Source organism: Coregonus lavaretus, assembly GCF_964263955.1.
Source record: "Coregonus lavaretus genome assembly, chromosome: 10".
Taxonomy (NCBI): domain Eukaryota; kingdom Metazoa; phylum Chordata; class Actinopteri; order Salmoniformes; family Salmonidae; genus Coregonus; species Coregonus lavaretus.
Genome location: NC_139997.1, coordinates 42,185,303 through 42,203,038, shown reverse-complemented (window position 1 = coordinate 42,203,038; position 17,736 = coordinate 42,185,303). Strand labels below are relative to the sequence as shown.

The 17,736-nt window shown below is 43.8% G+C and overlaps 1 protein-coding gene across 1 annotated transcript in view; it reads left to right on the top strand.

The window, feature by feature from the left end:
- Positions 1 to 7,532, top strand: part of LOC311135752 (acetyl-CoA carboxylase 1-like) — a 58,018-nt gene extending 50,486 nt beyond the window's left edge. Inside the window, exons 50-52 of the mRNA XM_084169797.1 lie at positions 2,280 to 2,450; positions 3,356 to 3,492; positions 3,744 to 7,532. Of these exons, the coding sequence (XP_084025923.1) occupies positions 2,280 to 2,450; positions 3,356 to 3,492; positions 3,744 to 3,873 (438 nt within the window). The 3' untranslated portion in view covers positions 3,874 to 7,532. The remainder of the gene's footprint in view (positions 1 to 2,279; positions 2,451 to 3,355; positions 3,493 to 3,743) is intronic.
- The last annotated feature ends 10,204 nt before the right edge of the window (positions 7,533 to 17,736 follow it).

Here is a 17,736-nt window from a genome sequence, read left to right as displayed (position 1 = left end):
GATGACAGCTTTGCACACTCTTGGCATTCTCTCAAGCAGCTTCATGGAATGCATTTCAATTAACAGGTGTGCCTTGTAAAAAGTTAATTTGTGGAATTTCTTTCCCGCTTAATGTGTTTGAGACAATCAGTTGTGTTGTGACAAGGTAGGGGGGTATACAGAAGATCGCCCTATTTGGTAAAAGACCAAGTCCATATTATGGCAAGAACAGTTCAAATAAGCAAAGAGAAATGACAGTCAATCATTACTTTAAGACATGAAGGTCAGTCAATCCGGAAAATGTCAAGAACTTTGAAAGTTTCTTCAAGTGCAGTCGCAAAAACCATCAAGCGCTATGATGAAACTGGCTCTCATGAGGACCGCACAGGAATGGAAGACAGAGTTACCTCTGCTGCAGAGGATAAGTTCATTAGAGTTACCAGCCTCAGAAATTGCAGCCCAAATAAATGCTTCACAGAGTTCAAGTAACAGACACATCTCAACATCAACTGTTCAGAGGGGACTGTGTGAATCAGGCCTTCATTGTCGAATTGCTGCAAAGAAACCACTACTAAAGGACATCAATAAGAAGAGACTTGCTTGGGCCAAGAAACATGAGCAATGGACATTAGACCGGTGGAAATGTGTCCTTTTGGTCTGTAGTCCAAATTTGGGATTTTTGGTTCCAACCGCCGTGTCTTTGTGAGATGCGGTGTGGGTGAACGGATGATCGCCGCATGTGTCGTTCCCACCGTAAAGCATGGAGGAGGTGGTGTTATGGTGTGGGGCTGCTTTGCTGGTGACACTGTCTGTGATTTATTTAGAATTCAAGGCACACTTAACCAGCATGGCTACCACAGCATTCTGCAGCGATACGCCATCCCATCTGATTTGTTTTTCAACAGGACAATGACCCAACACACCTCCAGGCTTTGTAAGGGCTATTTTACCAAGAAGGAGAGTGATGGAGTGCTGCATCAGATGACCTGGCCTCCACAATCCCCTGACCTCTAACCAAATGAGATGGTTTGGGATGAGTTGGATCTTGGAGTAAAGGAAAAGCAGCCAACAAGTGCTCAGCATATGTGGGAACTCCTTCAAGACTGTTGGAAAATCATTCCAGGTGAAGCTGGTTGAGAGAATGTCAAGAGTGTGCAAAGCTGTCATCAAGGCAAAAGGTGAATACTTTGAACAATCTAAAATATATTGGTTGCTACATGATTCCATATTTGTTATTTCATTGTTTTGATGTCTTCACTATTATTCTACAAGGTAGAAATAGTACACAAAAAAAAAAACATTTGACTGGTACTATATATGTGAAGAAATGTTACATAAAGTTTTTCTTTGATATAATCTAACTCCATACACACAGAGCTGTATCTATGCAGTATGTGAGTAACCAAGCCTGTATTACCCAGGATGCAGTAGCCTGGTGCAGTTGATGAGAGGCCTAGGGAATAGTGTTCAGTAGAGGCCTAGGGAATAGTGTTCAGTAGAGGCCTAGGGAATAGTGTTCAGTAGAGGCCTAGGGAATAGTGTTCAGTAGAGGCCTAGGGAATAGTGTTCAGTAGAGGCCTAGGGAATAGTGTTCAGTAGAGGCCTAGGGAATAGTGTTCAGTAGAGGCCTAGGGAATAGTGTTCAGTAGAGGCCCGAGGGAATAGAGTGTTCCAATCTCTCTGGCTGTGAGACGTGTCTTTATAATTACCTGCTGATGACCCGGCCCATCACCTCAGCAAGCACAGAACAGCCCCAGGCAGGATTCCAGGCTCTCTCCATCACACACAAACTCACACACTTGAAACACACACTCTAGCAACACACAGACACACACACTCGTGTATGCACAATGGGTTATTTCATGAGAGAAGACTGCTAGGGCATTTCTGTATAAGAGATGACAATCTATCTGACACTCTCAAGATGCATGCAAATGTATCAGCAAAATATTATTTGATGAATGCCTGCAAATGCAACCGCACAATAATCTGTGATTGAAAGACACACAGGTTCCCAGTAGAATACCAAGGACCGATGGATTCCTCTAGTCTCTGGAGTCTCTCTTGCACTCATAAGTTCTCATATCATAATGTACAAAGATATTTTATTCAGTTCAAAATAATAAAACATGTATGTAAACTAAGTAATGTCAGATATTAGAAAATGTTTTGGCGAATAACTACACAATATACGATTCAATTTAAATGTTAAAATTACAGTGTCAGCCAGTATGGCTTGTCAGGAAGAAGTTGGTGAGATATCTCCTCTCTGAAGCTCTGCTGTGTTTATGGTTTCCCAGGACATCCTGGAGTGGCGGACGTCACGTCACTTCTTCTACTGGCGTCTGAGGCGTCTGCTGCTGGAGGACACGGTCAAGATGAAGATCCAGGTCGCCAACAGCGAGCTGACCGATGGACAGATCCAGGCCATGCTGAGACGCTGGTTCGTAGAGGCTGAAGGGACCGTCAAGGTGACTGTCCACTACCTGCTCCTCTACTTTCCTCAAACCAGCCCACCACAGCACAAAGACACTGACAGTCACTGTCAACTAGAGGCTGCAGATTATACATCTATACCTTCCTTCACAGTCTCATAATTAGAAGTCTGGTTTGAGTCATTAAAAAAAAAAATACATTCAGTTCAGTTTCAAACCAGGAGTTGTGGTGTCTTGGATATGGCTAGGTAGAAATAACTAGAAGTGATGGTTAGAGAAGAGATGTCCCTCTCAGCCCAGACTTCTGCCTTCAGGGGTGACTAGAAAAAGCCCAGCTCCTGAGGTAGACTGAGAGTATCTTTAGAAGCGGTCGTCTTGTTAGCTTAATACATTACTCCAATCAGGGCCGGCTATCTTAAGCTACAATTAATCTGAGCCCTGGCACGTGCAGATAGGAGAGCGACACGCTGTTTCTTAATTAAAAGCAAACGGATAAAAAATGATTAATGGCATTAAAGGTTCTTGCGGACTACAAGCAGGAGCACTCTTAAAACGGCGTGAGGTCACGCCCTCCCAATCTGCCTAAGCCCCCCGTCTGCCTTTGTTTGGGATCAGAGACTGGCTGCACTCATGAATATGGATTTCTCTATCAGGTCCAGTCAAAAAGGCATCAGTGGTCTGCTTTGTAGCTCTCGCACTTCTTTCACTTCTGATAGGATACTATTATTATTATTTTTCCACTTTTTTGGTTTGCTAGTTCAAACAAGCATGGCTATGAGAAAATTATTGTAGTACTCTCCAGCTCGAAACAAACATGGGGTCGGACGGGGATGTTTTTCCAGTAATATGGGTAAACTTAAGGCCCCAAAAAAAGAATCTGTTATTGAGTAAATCTTCCTCTCTCTTCGTCTCGCTCTCGCTCTGTCTCTGTGTGTGCGCAGGCGTATCTGTGGGACAGCAATGAGGAGGTAGTGGAGTGGCTGGAGAAGCAGCTGAAGGAGGAGGAGGGGGCCAGGTCTATCGTCGACGAGAACATCAAGTACATCCGCAGGGACCACATCCTTAAGCAGATCCGTAGGTGAGACAGACAGCCTGTTTAACAGGCAGATCACTGCAAACCTACTGGCCTTTAGATGTCCGGTAGCAGTCAGTTCAAAGCCTTGTATAGTACCATCTCTGTTTATGCAGTGGGATATTTCCTGGTGTCAGGAAAGTGCAATGTTACTGATTCCCACAGAATCAATTTATTCCATTAACCCTTTGTTTACCTGTGACTGTGCATCTCCTTAATCTCACTCACAATCTCTCATCTCCTCTTTTTTTTTTTAGCCTGGTCCAAGCCAACCCTGAGGTTGCCATGGATTCCATCGTGCACATGACCCAACACATCTCCCCTACACAGCGTGCTGAGGTGGTCCGCATCCTGTCTACCATGGATGCCGCCCCGGCCGCCACCTAAGCCCCATTTTATACCTGGTTCTAACATGCATCCTTTGTCTTAAAATGTCCACATTCTGATCTTGTCCACAGACAGGTGTAGATGATTGATCAGATCTTCCTGACCAGCTCCGGAGGTAGTCAGGGACCCATTGTATTTGGATATCAATCAATTGTTAATAGGTCTGGATGGTCAATCCATTTAAAAAAACATAACGGTCTCTAAAATCATTGACAGGTAGGTAGCACCATTGACTTATGGCATCAATAATTGTCTTAAAATAAATAAGTTCATATTATTTTGAAAGAATATCTCACATAATTTGCATACAGGGAGGCTCCAGGAAATCTGGTCACAATTTGGACACAGTGGACGGTGGATAAGGGAGACATTTTACTACCATGTGTAGATCAAATAAATAAAAATCACATGCGCCGAATACAACAGCTGTAGACTTTACCGTGAAATGCTTACTTACGAGCCCTTTCCCAGCAATGCAGAATTTAAAAGTAAGAAACATTTGCTAAATTAAAACAAGGAAATAGTAACACAATCAATTAACAATAACAAGGCTATATAAAAGGAGTACCGGTACCGAGTCAATGTGCAGGGGTATGAGGTAGTTGAAGTAATTGGGGTAATATGTACATGTAGGTAGGGGTAAAAGTGACTAGGCAATCAGGATAGGTAATAAACAGAGTATCAGCAGCATGTGGGTAGAGTCTAGTGAGTGTGCAAAAGAGTCAGTGCAACAACAAAAAAAGGGGGTCAATGCAAATATTCATCAGATGCAATGTGGACACAATCAGAATGTGGATAAGATCCGGACAAAGGACGCACGTTAGCACCAGTTATAAACCAGACTCTAGAGGGCCTCTCCTCTCTCCCCAGCCTGGCCCCACTATCTACGGTGCACTGCACCCTGGCACTGTCCCTGTGGAGGAACTGTGCTGGAAACTGGGGCTGGAGGAGCCAACATGGCAGCCGATGGAGTTTGTGCTGTTACTGATGAAACTGTTGGCACTGATTCTGGAGGGAGGGGGAAGAGCTGAGACACACAGGGACTGATATCCAGGGTAATGAATTTACACAAGTCTTACAGAATGTGTGTTAGTGTTGATATACACTGAGTGTACAAAACATTAGAAACTCCTTCCTAATATTGAGTTGCAACCCCTTTTGCCTCAATTCGTCGGGGCATGGACTCTACAAGGTGTTCCACAGGGAAGCTGGCCCATGTTGACTCCAATGCTTGCAACAGTTGTCAAGTTGGCTGGATGTCCTTTGGGTGGTGGACCATTCTTGACACACACGGGAAACTGTTGAGTGTGAAAAACCCAGCAGCGTTGCAGTTCTTGACACAAACCGGTGCGCCTGGCACCTACTACCATACCCCATTCAAAGGCACTTAAATCTTTTGTCTTGCCCATTCACCCTCTGAATGGCACACATACACAATCCATGTCTCAATTGTCTCAAGGCTTAAAAATCATTCTTTAACCTGTTTCCTACCCTTCATCTACACTGATTTGAAGTGGATTTAACAAGTAATATCAATAAGGGATGATACTGTAGCATTCACCTGGTCAGTCTGTCATGGAAAGAGCAGGTGTTCTTAATGTTTTGTACGCTCATTGTATCTATATGTGTAAGTGCAATTGAAAAATTGTCAACAAAGCAAAGACCAGAAATGATATACTTGTATAACTAACATGAATGAGGCCAAGCTTAGGGACTACTCAATTGACCAAAGTGGAAGCAGCTCTTCATCCATTAGCAATCATAAAGAGCCTCTGTCCTATTGGACAGGAAAACTTACATTAGATTTTGAAGTGTTTTGATGGTGATCTTGAAAATTTAAATGCCAGCAGATTGCTGGGAGGGTTCACGAGGGTGGGGGGTTAGCACACCTTTGGTGGGAGCACTTAATTACTGATAAAACCCAGGGTAGTGAGTGTTGCGTGGCGCTACCGGGGCATTGTGATGGGGAGAGTTGGCCGATCTGCCCTGGGCCTGTAGTGCTGGAGAGAAGAGCCCAGCAGAAGGAGAGGCCAATTCAGACCAACCACCCCACACTGGCCCTGGGGTGAGCCATGGGCAGGCAGACACACATGCTGAAGCAGATAGACGAGCAGCTGTCACCTCACACACACATTGCTTTGAATGGACCTTACTGTTCTATTACTTACACTAGGCTTTAGTTCAGCAGTTTGCTCTATAGTATACTAAAAGTCTGACACACAAGCAAACTCATCAATGGTAATTCTTGCCATAATGGTTAAGAATGAATAGTTTTCTCCCATGTGGTATGTTTTTGCCAATTATTGTGGTTTATTCCCACCAAAAAAACTGGTTCAAAATATGTGTTATTTTTCACTTCTTTTTTGTTGTTGAAAATAATGTAAAACATTTAGGTGACTCATTTATTAAATGGCAATCATGTTAAAGAGAACTAGGTACTGTACACTGGAGTTATACATGCAGGTGTGCTTTTTTAAATGTTCACTGTAATTTAGAGTTTATTATGTTGGTACAGATGTCGGACCAGCAGTTGTCTTTCTCTCCATGCGGAGGCAGTCGAGTCATTGGGATCGGGACTTGCTATAAAAATAATTTTCGCTCGCTCACTCAAATGCTAGGCCTAGGTCCTATTACTGCAACATTCAAATGTACAAAAATGTATCTGAAATGCAGCCATATACACATCAACAACTGTCGTTTTATCTAGTTTAATAACGAGTAGTGTAAAGTACTTAAGTAAAAATACTTTAAAGTACTACTTAAGCTGTTTTTTTGGGGTATCTGTACTTTACTATTTATATTTTTGACAACTTTTACATCACTACATTCCTAATGAAAATAATGTACTTTTCTTCCATTTTCCCTGACACCCAAAAGTCCTTATTACATTTTGGATGCTTAGCAGGACAGGAAAATGGTCCAATTCATGTACTTATCAAGAGAACATCCCTGGTCATCTCTACTGCCTCTGATCTGGTGGACTCACTAAACACATGCTTTGTTTGTAAATGATGTCTGAGTGTTGGATTGTGCCCCTGGCTATCCTTAAATAAAAAATAAAACTGTGCTGTCTGGTTTGCTTATTATGTTATTATGTTGGTACAGATGTCGGACCAGCAGTTGTCTTTCTCTCCATGCGGAGGCAGTCGAGTCATTGGGATCGGGACTTGCTATAAAAATAATTTTCGCTCGCTCACTCAAATGCTAGGCCTAGGTCCTATTACTGCAACATTCAAATGTACAAAAATGTATCTGAAATGCAGCCATATACACATCAACAACTGTCGTGTTATCTAGTTTAATAACGAGTAGTGTAAAGTACTTAAGTAAAAATACTTTAAAGTACTACTTAAGCTGTTTTTTTGGGGTATCTGTACTTTACTATTTATATTTTTGACAACTTTTACATCACTACATTCCTAATGAAAATAATGTACTTTTCTTCCATTTTCCCTGACACCCAAAAGTCCTTATTACATTTTGGATGCTTAGCAGGACAGGAAAATGGTCCAATTCATGTACTTATCAAGAGAACATCCCTGGTCATCTCTACTGCCTCTGATCTGGTGGACTCACTAAACACATGCTTTGTTTGTAAATGATGTCTGAGTGTTGGATTGTGCCCCTGGCTATCCTTAAATAAAAAATAAAACTGTGCTGTCTGGTTTGCTTAATATAAGTAATTTGAAATTATTTATACTTTTACTTTTGATATTTAAGTATATTTTAGCAATTACATTGACTTTTTATATGTAAGTATATTTAAAAGCAGACTTTTTTTTTAACCAGACTTTAACTCAAGTAATATTTTACTGGGCGACTCACTTTTACTTGAGTAATTTTCTATTAAGGTATCTTTACTTTTACTCAAGTATGACAATTGGGTACTTTTTCCCACCACTGTTAATAACACAAGATAGATATTGGTCTCCGCTACGCTATGACAGACGTGTCAAGTGTATACTAAGGTCAAACTGGAGTCCAATTGTGGTCTAGCTGTTAGGGCCACTGGCTTCAGCACACACATATAGGCCTACCATGTTGGCGTGAGTTGGATTCTGGCCCACGACCTTCAGGCACAAATAACCAAATCCCCCCGATTTTACTATATTTATTTACATATTTTAAATATGGACAGTCAAGGGATATCGGACCCCCGATCTTGATAAGAAATGACCATACCAGACACTTTTGGATAACATAAATGGGTGATTCTGCAACTACGGCACTTTTATGTCCTCGGGGTCAATTTTTTTTCATTAAGTTCACACTACAATCACCCCAGACTTTTTTAACACCTCTCTATCAAGTATTTTAGCTACTTTTCAGGTGCATTTTATACCTCAATTTCACTGTTTTGCCCTTGTCCCTGACCCAGACTTTTGAGCTTCTACTATGTTTTTCTATGAGAAAACAATAATTACACATTATATAATGTTATCTACTGGAGAAAGAGTCAATGAAATAAAATCTATATCAATATTTTTTTGTATGCCCTTTATATTGGTTTTTACACAAAATATACCTGTCCTTTGGTAGTGGTGTCAATTCCACCACTGAGGACAAAACGTTTTTTCAAGAGAATGTTAACTTAGTTACCATGGAAACGTATTGTGACACTGAAGCACATGGCTGCAGCAGACTGTTGTTCCAGATGTGATGTCCAGAAGTTGAAGAAAAATCTAGGTAAATATTACTTGTGTAGAGAATATTTCTATTGTCAGTCATTTCCAAACAGGCTATCATTTATTTAATTTGTGGTAGAATTTTGAAAAAAGTTAGATATTTTATGTATTTAGTGTAAGCTATATGCTAGCTTTAATACTAACCAAAGCATGCTAAGCAGCCTGTCATTTTTCTCAAAAGACTGTAGAAGCGTCATTTCCATCACAGTCAATTCCATCACAAACTTAACTGGTGGACATGAAAAAAATCCATTATCTTATTAGTTTTAGTTGTTACTTTTAATTTTTTTACTTTAGGCTTATTTAATCATGTTTCAAATTAATTTAATCTAGAAAATGCTCCAAGGTGTACACAAGTTGAAAACCAAGTAGTATTGTTCTTTGTTATGATACCAGGAACATCTGCAAAAAGACAGGGAGAGATACTGGAAGAAAAAAGAGAAGTGAAATCTATCTCTGAGAACAAAGAAGCAAGAGAAGGCAATGGAAATCCAACCAATGGAATAGAAGACAGTCTTTAAAGAGAACAGTTGCAATGGAGACCTACCTATCAGGCAACACACCACCTCAGTCACCAGATGATTTGCAGCCAGAACATGAGGCCAACATACCTGCCCCTAATTTACCTGCCCATGATGCAACCCCTGATACCCCTTCCTCATCGTCTGCAACAGGAATGAGAAGTTGAATACTTGCTGGAAGGAAAAAGGTTGGAATAGGTAGCTCAAAAAAACTACAGAGATCTTTGCATGACAAATGTCAAACTTGATAATGCTTTACGGAAAGAGAGTACAAAAAAAGGTATGATCGACTGACAAAGAAAATGGAGAGGCAAGATTCCGCAAAGACAAAACAGCAAATGAAGGGAACTCATTTTATTGTTTCAAAATGCCATCATTGCAGAGTTAAAGCAAAAGTATCAAAAAATGCACAGTGCCAAGGACAAACAATGGCTTCAAAAATGCTCAGAGGCAACATCCTGAGAAAGTATGGCCTGGTCAAAGCTGGATTTTCAGCAAAAGCAATGAGGGCAAATGAAAACAGGCCAACATGTCTTCAATACTCCAGGAAAAAGCACAATTGGCACAGCCACAGAAGATACAATCACTAGATCCTATGAACGTGATGACAACAGTAGAGCAACAACAGCGGAAAAGGACACTGAAGATACACCAGGTAATAGTTGTGGGTTATTTTATGTCAAATCCCACATTTGTTATACAAACATATTATCACTACACTATGTATCACTAGACTATGCTATCATTACATATTATCACTACACTGTGTATCACTAGACTATGCTATCATTACATATTATCACTACACTGTGTGTCACTAGACTATGCTATCATTACATATTATCACTACACTGTGTATCACTAGACTACGCTATCATTCAGTAGCAATTTTAGCATGGAAATATTGGTGGGGCAAACTCCCCCCCCCCCCCCCCCCCCCCCAAAAAAAAAAATGGATGCATGCCAGCAAAGCCACTACATAACACTAAACAATACATGAATTGCACTATAATGGTGACAAACGGTGCCGACAAACTGTTAGGGCCTACATAAAGCTGTCCCAACACCTTACCACTACACCTGGCTATCAGCGAAGCCTTGTCTGGCAGCGAAACAGTTCATTCAGCCTCATTTACTACCTTTCATAAAATAAACATGGCTGACTTGCTTAAACAAATGTGGTTTCTACTGACAATTGAGATGTACAAACTATGGCATAAGGGGATGACGAGCGGATAAGAGGCAATCCGTAATTTCAATTAAAACAATGAGCGAGCTAGGACGGACGTAGTCAATATAACTATTTGTTCAGCACTTTTGAAATGTAGGCCGACAGAATTCAGAACATGGGCCATTCTTACAGTATTCTCCCTGTACACCAACTCAGAACCGTAGGATAAATAAAGTGGGCATATACACAGACAATGAAAGCTGTTACAATATTCGATTATTACATTTCTCTAAAACAGGCTATTGGCTTCTTCACACACTGCTCGCTCAACCCGGAAGCCATCCGCAACAATGTGTCGGAGGAAACACTGTTGAACTAACGACCGAAGTCGACCGACCGGCCCGCCACAAGGAGTCGCTAGAGCACAATAAGACAAGGATTATTATTTATTTTTTCATTGTTTGCAGACTGATATGTGACACGTATTAAAGCCACTGCTCCAAAACCGCCATAAAAAAGCCAGACTACAGTTTGCAACTGCACATGGGGACAAAGATGGTACTTTTTGTAGAAATGTCCTCTGGTCTGATGAAACAAAAATATAACTGTTTGGCCATAATGACCATCTTTATGTTTGGAGGAAAAAGGAGGTCGCTTGCAAGCTGAAGAACACCATCCCAACCGTGAAGCACGGGGTGGCAGCATCATGCTGTGGGGGTGCTTTGCTGCAGGAGGGACTGGTGCACTTCACAAAATAGATGGCATCATGAGGAAGGAAAATGATGTGGATATATTGAAGCAACATCTCAAGACATCAGTCAGGAAGTTAAAGCTTGGTCGCAAATGGGTCTTCCAAATGGACAATGACCCCAAGCATACTTCCAAAGTTGTGGCAAAATGGCTTAAGGACGACAAAGTCAAGGTATTGGAGTGGCCATCACAAAGCCCTGACCTCAATCCTATATAACATTTGTGGGCAGAACTGAAAAGGCGTGTGCGAGCAAGGAGGCCTACAAACCTGACTCAGTTACACCAGCTCTGTCAGGAGGAATGGGCCAAAATTCACCCAACTTATTGTGGGAAGCTTGTGGACGGCTACCCGAAACGTTTGACCCAAGTTAAACAATTTAAAGGCAACGCTACCAAATACTAATTGAGTGTATGTAAACTTCTGACCCACTGGGAATGTGATGAAAGAAATAAAAGCTTAAATAAATAATTCTCTCTACTATTATTCTGACATTTCACATTCTTAAAATAAAGTGGTGATCCTAACTGACCTAAAACAGTGAATTGTTACTAGGATTAAATGTCAGGAATTGTGAAAAACTGAGTTTAAATGTATTTGGCTAAGGTGTATGTAAACTTCCGACTTCAACTGTAGGTGCTAGTTCTAGTTGTTAAATCGAAGTGTAGTCAATGACAAAACATTATTCTCATGTTGAAAAGGTCATGTTCCAGTGTTTTGGAATCTTACTTTGTCTTATATTCATTAAATGTTTAACAATGGTTGTTGTTCAAAATGTTTGCAATATAATATTTTTTTCATACGTTTTTTTTATACATAGATTTCATTTCCACCACACCTTTGTTAGGCCTACTGCTGCTAGGTAGCTCTCTCTCTGCTCTCCCCCTCCCCTCTGTCTGTCCTTGATTGCAGGAGTGAAGTCTGGTGTGCGGGAGTCAGGGTTCCAGCTGCAGCTCATTCACCATAATCACCTCAGCCTTTAAGACCCGGTCAAACTTTCCACTCATCGTCAGATCATAGTCAAGACGACCATGTTAGTCTCGCTGCCGACTCAACCTGTTTGTTTTCGCTCTTTGTGTTTTTGGCCTGTTCTATTTACTTTTCTCCTGTGCCACAGATTATGGGAACCTGACTTCTGCCTCCGCTTCACTCCTGCCACCACCATCCTGCTCCCCACTACCGGACCTCCCTTTTGGACTCACCACGGACACTAGGACATTACGGTACCACACCTGCCCTGACCTGGATCTGTTACCCTCCCTGTAACCTGGACTTGCTCTTCCCCTATTATTGGAAACCTGGACTTTTTGAACATTGTAAATAAACCTGTTAAACCTTCTCTGGCTTGGTGTACTTGTCTGCATTTGGGTTCTAATCCAGTTAAATCATGACAGTATGATCTGACCAACATGAACCCAGCAGACAGTAGCTTGGATACCACCCCAGAGTGCATTCAAATTCGGACTGCTATAGCCAATCAGGACATTTTACTTGGCCAACATGATACCCTGTTTAAGACTATTGCTGAGAACAGTCAGGTGCTGTTTAATCAGGTTCAATTACTCACCAATCAGGTGTCTGTCCTTACTACCCAAGTTAATAATGCAACCCTCGGGCATGGCATACAAACTGCCCCTTCTCCTGCTCCACCTGTTTTTCCTGGCCCTCCAGCCCAGATCAGAGAGCCTTTTGTTCCTGCTCCAGAGCGCTATGATGGGAACATGGGAACCTGTGGTGAATTTTTGACTCAATGCTCGTTAGTGTTTGAACAACAGCCCCTCACCTACGCCTCAGAAAGAGCCCGTATTGCCTACCTTATCAACTCTACTAGCGGTTCCGCTCGTGCCTGGGGATCCGCGGTCTGGGAGAGTCAGTCGGACATTTGCAACGCTTACGTGGCCTTCTCCACTGAGATGAGGAAGGTTTTTGACCACCCCGTACGGGGCAAGGAGGCTGCGAAACGGTTGTTGTCTCTTCGGCAGGGGGTTCGCAGTGTGGCGGAGATGGCAGGCATTACAAGGAGTGTTCATCAATGCTTTGTCTGAGACTTTAAAAGATGAGTTGGTGTCATATGATGTATCGCCTACGCTGGATAATCTTATTTCACTCACCATCAGGTTGGATAATCGGATTCGGGAGCGCCGCCGGGAGAGGAGTGTTAGTTCCAAGCAACTGGTCTGTCGTCAACAAACTCCTCCCCGCATCTTCCCTACGGAGAAAGCCGAGTCTTCCCGAGTCGATACGAGGAGCACTGAACCCGAAGCCATGGAGGTGGGTCGTGCACGGTTGTCCTCAGAGGAGCGTGCACGTCGTATTCAGGCTCGGGTCTGCCTGTATTGTGGAGAAGCTGGTCATTTCGTTCCTTCCTGCCCAGTTCGTCCGGGAAAAGGGCCGGCTCATCATTATTGGGAGAAGTTTTGGTGAGCCGAGCAGCGGATTCTTCCTCTTCTCCCCGCATTCTGCTCCAGGCATCCCTCCAGTGGCAGTCCCAGAATTTCTCTGTTAGTGCGCTGGTTGACTCTGGTGCCGATGAAAGCTTTTTGGATCGAGAGTTGGCTCAAAAAATGGAGAGAGACTGTTCCTATGGACTGTCCGCTGCAGGCTAAGGGTCTAAATGGACAATTGTTGACCCGTATTACTCATCAGACTGTTCCTGTTTGTCTCAGAGTGTCGGGTAATCATCAGGAGAACATTCAATTCCATATAATTGACTGCCCACAGACCCCCCTGGTCCTTGGTATCCCCTGGCTCATAAGACACAATCCACACATTGATTGGGTGACCGGTAGAATTGTTTCATGGAGCACATTTTGTCATGTGAATTGTTTGTGTTCTGCTCAGACCCCTGCCAGCACTGTGCCTCAACCTCCACTGGAGTCCATGGATCTTTCTGCTGTCCCTGACGTGTATCATGACCTGGCATCCGTTTTCTGCAAACACAGAGCTACTTCTCTTCCTCCTCACCGGCCTTACGACTGCGCCATTGACCTCCAGCCAGGAGCCCCTCTCCCCAGCAGTCGCCTGTACAATCTCTCCCGCCCGGAGACGGAGGCTATGGAGAACTACATTCGGGACTCCTTGGCGGCAGGTATTATTCGTCCTTCCTCGTCACCTGTAGGAGCGGGATTCTTTTTTGTTGCTAAGAAGGATAAGACCCTCAGACCCTGTATTGATTTCCGTGGACTTAACAACATCACCATTAAGAACAAATATTCTCTGCCTTTAATTAACTCTGCTTTTCCCCTCCTTCATGGTGCAACTATCTTCACTAAACTGGATCTACGAAATGCGTATCACCTGGTGCGCATTCGTAAAGGTGATGAATGGAAGACTGCCTTCAACACACCTTTGGGACATTTTGAGTACCTGGTTATGCCTTTTGGGTTGTCCAATGCCCCTGCCGTTTTTCAGGCACTAGTCAATGATGTCCTTCGGGACATGTTGAATCGGTTTGTTTTTGTCTATCTGGATGATATCCTGATTTTTTTTCAGAGTCCTCCCAGGAACACGAACTGCATGTGCGCCAGGTGTTGCAAAGGTTGTTGGAGAACAAACTGTTTGTGAAGATGGAGAAATGTGAATTTCATGTGTCTGAGACCTCTTTTTTGGGTTACATAATAGCTCAGGGGGAGTTGCGGATGGACCCAGCTAAGATCTCTGCTGTCACGGACTGGCCAGCCCCCTCCACCCGCAAACAACTTCAACGATTCCTGGGGTTTACGAATTTCTACAGGAGGTTCATCAAGGACTACAGCCGCATTGCGGCGCCACTCACCGCTCTCACCTCCATCGCACGACCGTTCGCTTGGAATGAAGGGGCCGAAGCAGCGTTTGAAGAACTGAAACATCGCTTCGCCTCGGCTCCCATTCTGATGCAGCCGGACCCCGACCGCCAGTTTGTCGTGGAGGTGGATGCATCCGACACTGGGGTAGGTGCGGTGTTGTCACAACGTTCACCGGAAGATAACAAACTGCATCCCTGTGCTTTCCTTTCACGGAAACTTTCTCAGGCAGAGAGGAATTATGATGTTGGCAATCGTGAACTGCTCGCCGTGAAGCTGGCTCTCGAAGAGTGGCGGCATTGGCTGGAGGGGGCGGAACAACCCTTCATCGTTTGGACGGATCATAAGAATCTGGCATACATCCAGTCAGCGAAGCAGCTCAACCCCCGTCAAGCCAGGTGGGCACTATTTTTTGGTAGATTCAATTTTTCTCTGTCTTACCGTCCTGGGTCACGCAACGTCAAACCTGACGCCCTGTCTCGTGTTTTTTCTGCTGTTGATACTGGTAGTAACCCTGAACCCATCTTGCCTCCTACCTGCAGTATTGCGGCCATTACATGTGACATCGAAGGGATTGTTAGACAGGCTCAACATCATCAAGCTGACCCTGGGAGCGGTCCTCCTAACCGGTTGTTTGTCCCTGAGTCTGTTCGCTCCCAGGTACTTCAGTGGGCTCACTCGTCTCCCCTTACCTGTCACCCTGGAGTTACTCGGACCCTTGACTTTGTGCGACGGAAGTTCTGGTGGCCCAGGATGGAGGCAGACACTCGAGCCTTCATTGCTGCTTGTACGGTATGTGCACGTAGTAAGAACTCCACCCAGGCCAGCGCTGGTCATCTAAGACCTCTGCCAATACCCAGCCGGCCCTGGTCCCACATTGCCTTGGATTTTGTCACTGGACTTCCCCCCTCGTCTGGAAAGACTGTCATTCTTACTGTGATTGATCGTTTTTCTAAGTTTGCTCATTTTTTGGCCCTACCTAAACTGCCCACTGCTAGAGAAACGGCTGATATTTTGGTTGAACATGTGTTCCGCTCTCATGGTCTACCCACGGATATTGTCTCTGACAGGGGTCCCCAGTTTGTCTCCCAGGTTTGGAAGGCTTTCTGTAAAGCTTTGGGCATTACATCCAGCCTGTCCTCTGGATATCACCCCCAGACCAACGGGCAAGCCGAGAGAGCGAACCAGGAGATGGAGACCGCTCTCCGCTGTGTCACAGGGTCTAACCCTGGGTCGTGGAGCTCCATGCTCCCCTGGGTGGAATATGCTCATAACACCTTGACTAACGCTTCCTCTGGTTTGTCTCCCTTTCTGTGTGCTCTGGGTTATCAACCTCCCCTGTTCCCTTCTCAAGAGAGGGAACTGGCGGTACCCTCGGTGCAGTCCCACATGCGCCGCTGCTTCAAGGTCTGGAGGAAGGCCAGGGTAGCTCTGTCCCGAGCTTCGGTGTACATGCAGAGGCAAGCCAACCGTCACCGGTCCCAGGCTCCCGGTTACTCTCCTGGTCAAGAGGTATGGCTTAAGTCACGTGACCTTCCATTGAAAGTGGAGTCTAAGAAGATGGCGCCTCGTTTTATAGGACCGTTCAAGATACAGTCTATTGTTAACCCCTGCGCGTTTAAGCTACAGCTTCCTGCCTCCCTACGGGTTCATTCCACCTTTCATGTTTCCCAGATTAAGCCTGTGTCGGTTAGCCCTCTGTGCCCGCCCTCTCGTCCCCCTCCTCCGCCCAGGATCGTGGGTGGGGGTCCGGTCTACACTGTCCGGCGACTTCTGGATGTTCGCCGCCGGGGTCGTGGTTTCCAGTACCTGGTGGATTGGGAGGGTTATGGTCCTGAGGAACGTTCTTGGGTGCCCAGGAGCTTCATTGTGGATCCTGCTCTGGTCCGTGAGTTTCATAGGTTACATCCTGATAAACCCTGTCGGTCGCCAGGTGGCGTCCGTAGAGGGGGGGGTACTGTTAGGCCTACTGCTGCTAGGTAGCTCTCTCTCTGCTCTCCCCCTCCCCTCTGTCTGTCCTTGATTGCAGGAGTGAAGTCTGGTGTGCGGGAGTCAGGGTTCCAGCTGCAGCTCATTCACCATAATCACCTCAGCATTTAAGACCCGGTCAAACTTTCCACTCATCGTCAGATCATAGTCAAGACGACCATGTTAGTCTCGCTGCCGACTCAACCTGTTTGTTTTCGCTCTTTGTGTTTTTGGCCTGTTCTATTTACTTTTCTCCTGTGCCACAGATTATGGGAACCTGACTTCTGCCTCCGCTTCACTCCTGCCACCACCATCCTGCTCCCCACTACCGGACCTCCCTTTTGGACTCACCACGGACACTAGGACATTACGGTACCACACCTGCCCTGACCTGGATCTGTTACCCGGACTTGCTCTTCCCCTATTATTGGAAACCTGGACTTTTTGAACATTGTAAATAAACCTGTTAAACCTTCTCTGGCTTGGTGTACTTGTCTGCATTTGGGTTCTAATCCAGTTAAATCATGACAACCTTGTCATTTCCATTACGACCCATATTTTTTTAGGTAAATGAGTATATTATGTATAATTTACATTGATTGATTTGTTTTAGATAGGGAAATCATATGGTTGTTATCATAATCTCACAAAAAGCTTGGGTGGAAATATCTTATTTTTCATGAGAAATAAATGTTTTCAGCTGTCACCAAGGCAAGTTTATACATTCAGGCGTCATGTTGAATTATTAATATTAGGAAAATAATTACTTAAACGATACAAGTTAATGTATAATGTCAAATTTATAAGAAATGTGTTATAAATAAATTGTATGATATTTCATTTTCAACTAAAATGGATGTTTAATGACGTGATGGAAATTACTTTTGTCTATGGCTGTCTGGGAAAGATGACAAAAAAATATAAATTCCAGAATAGTACAATCGCAGCCATAATCAGATATTGTTTCTTCACAAATCAAATACAATTA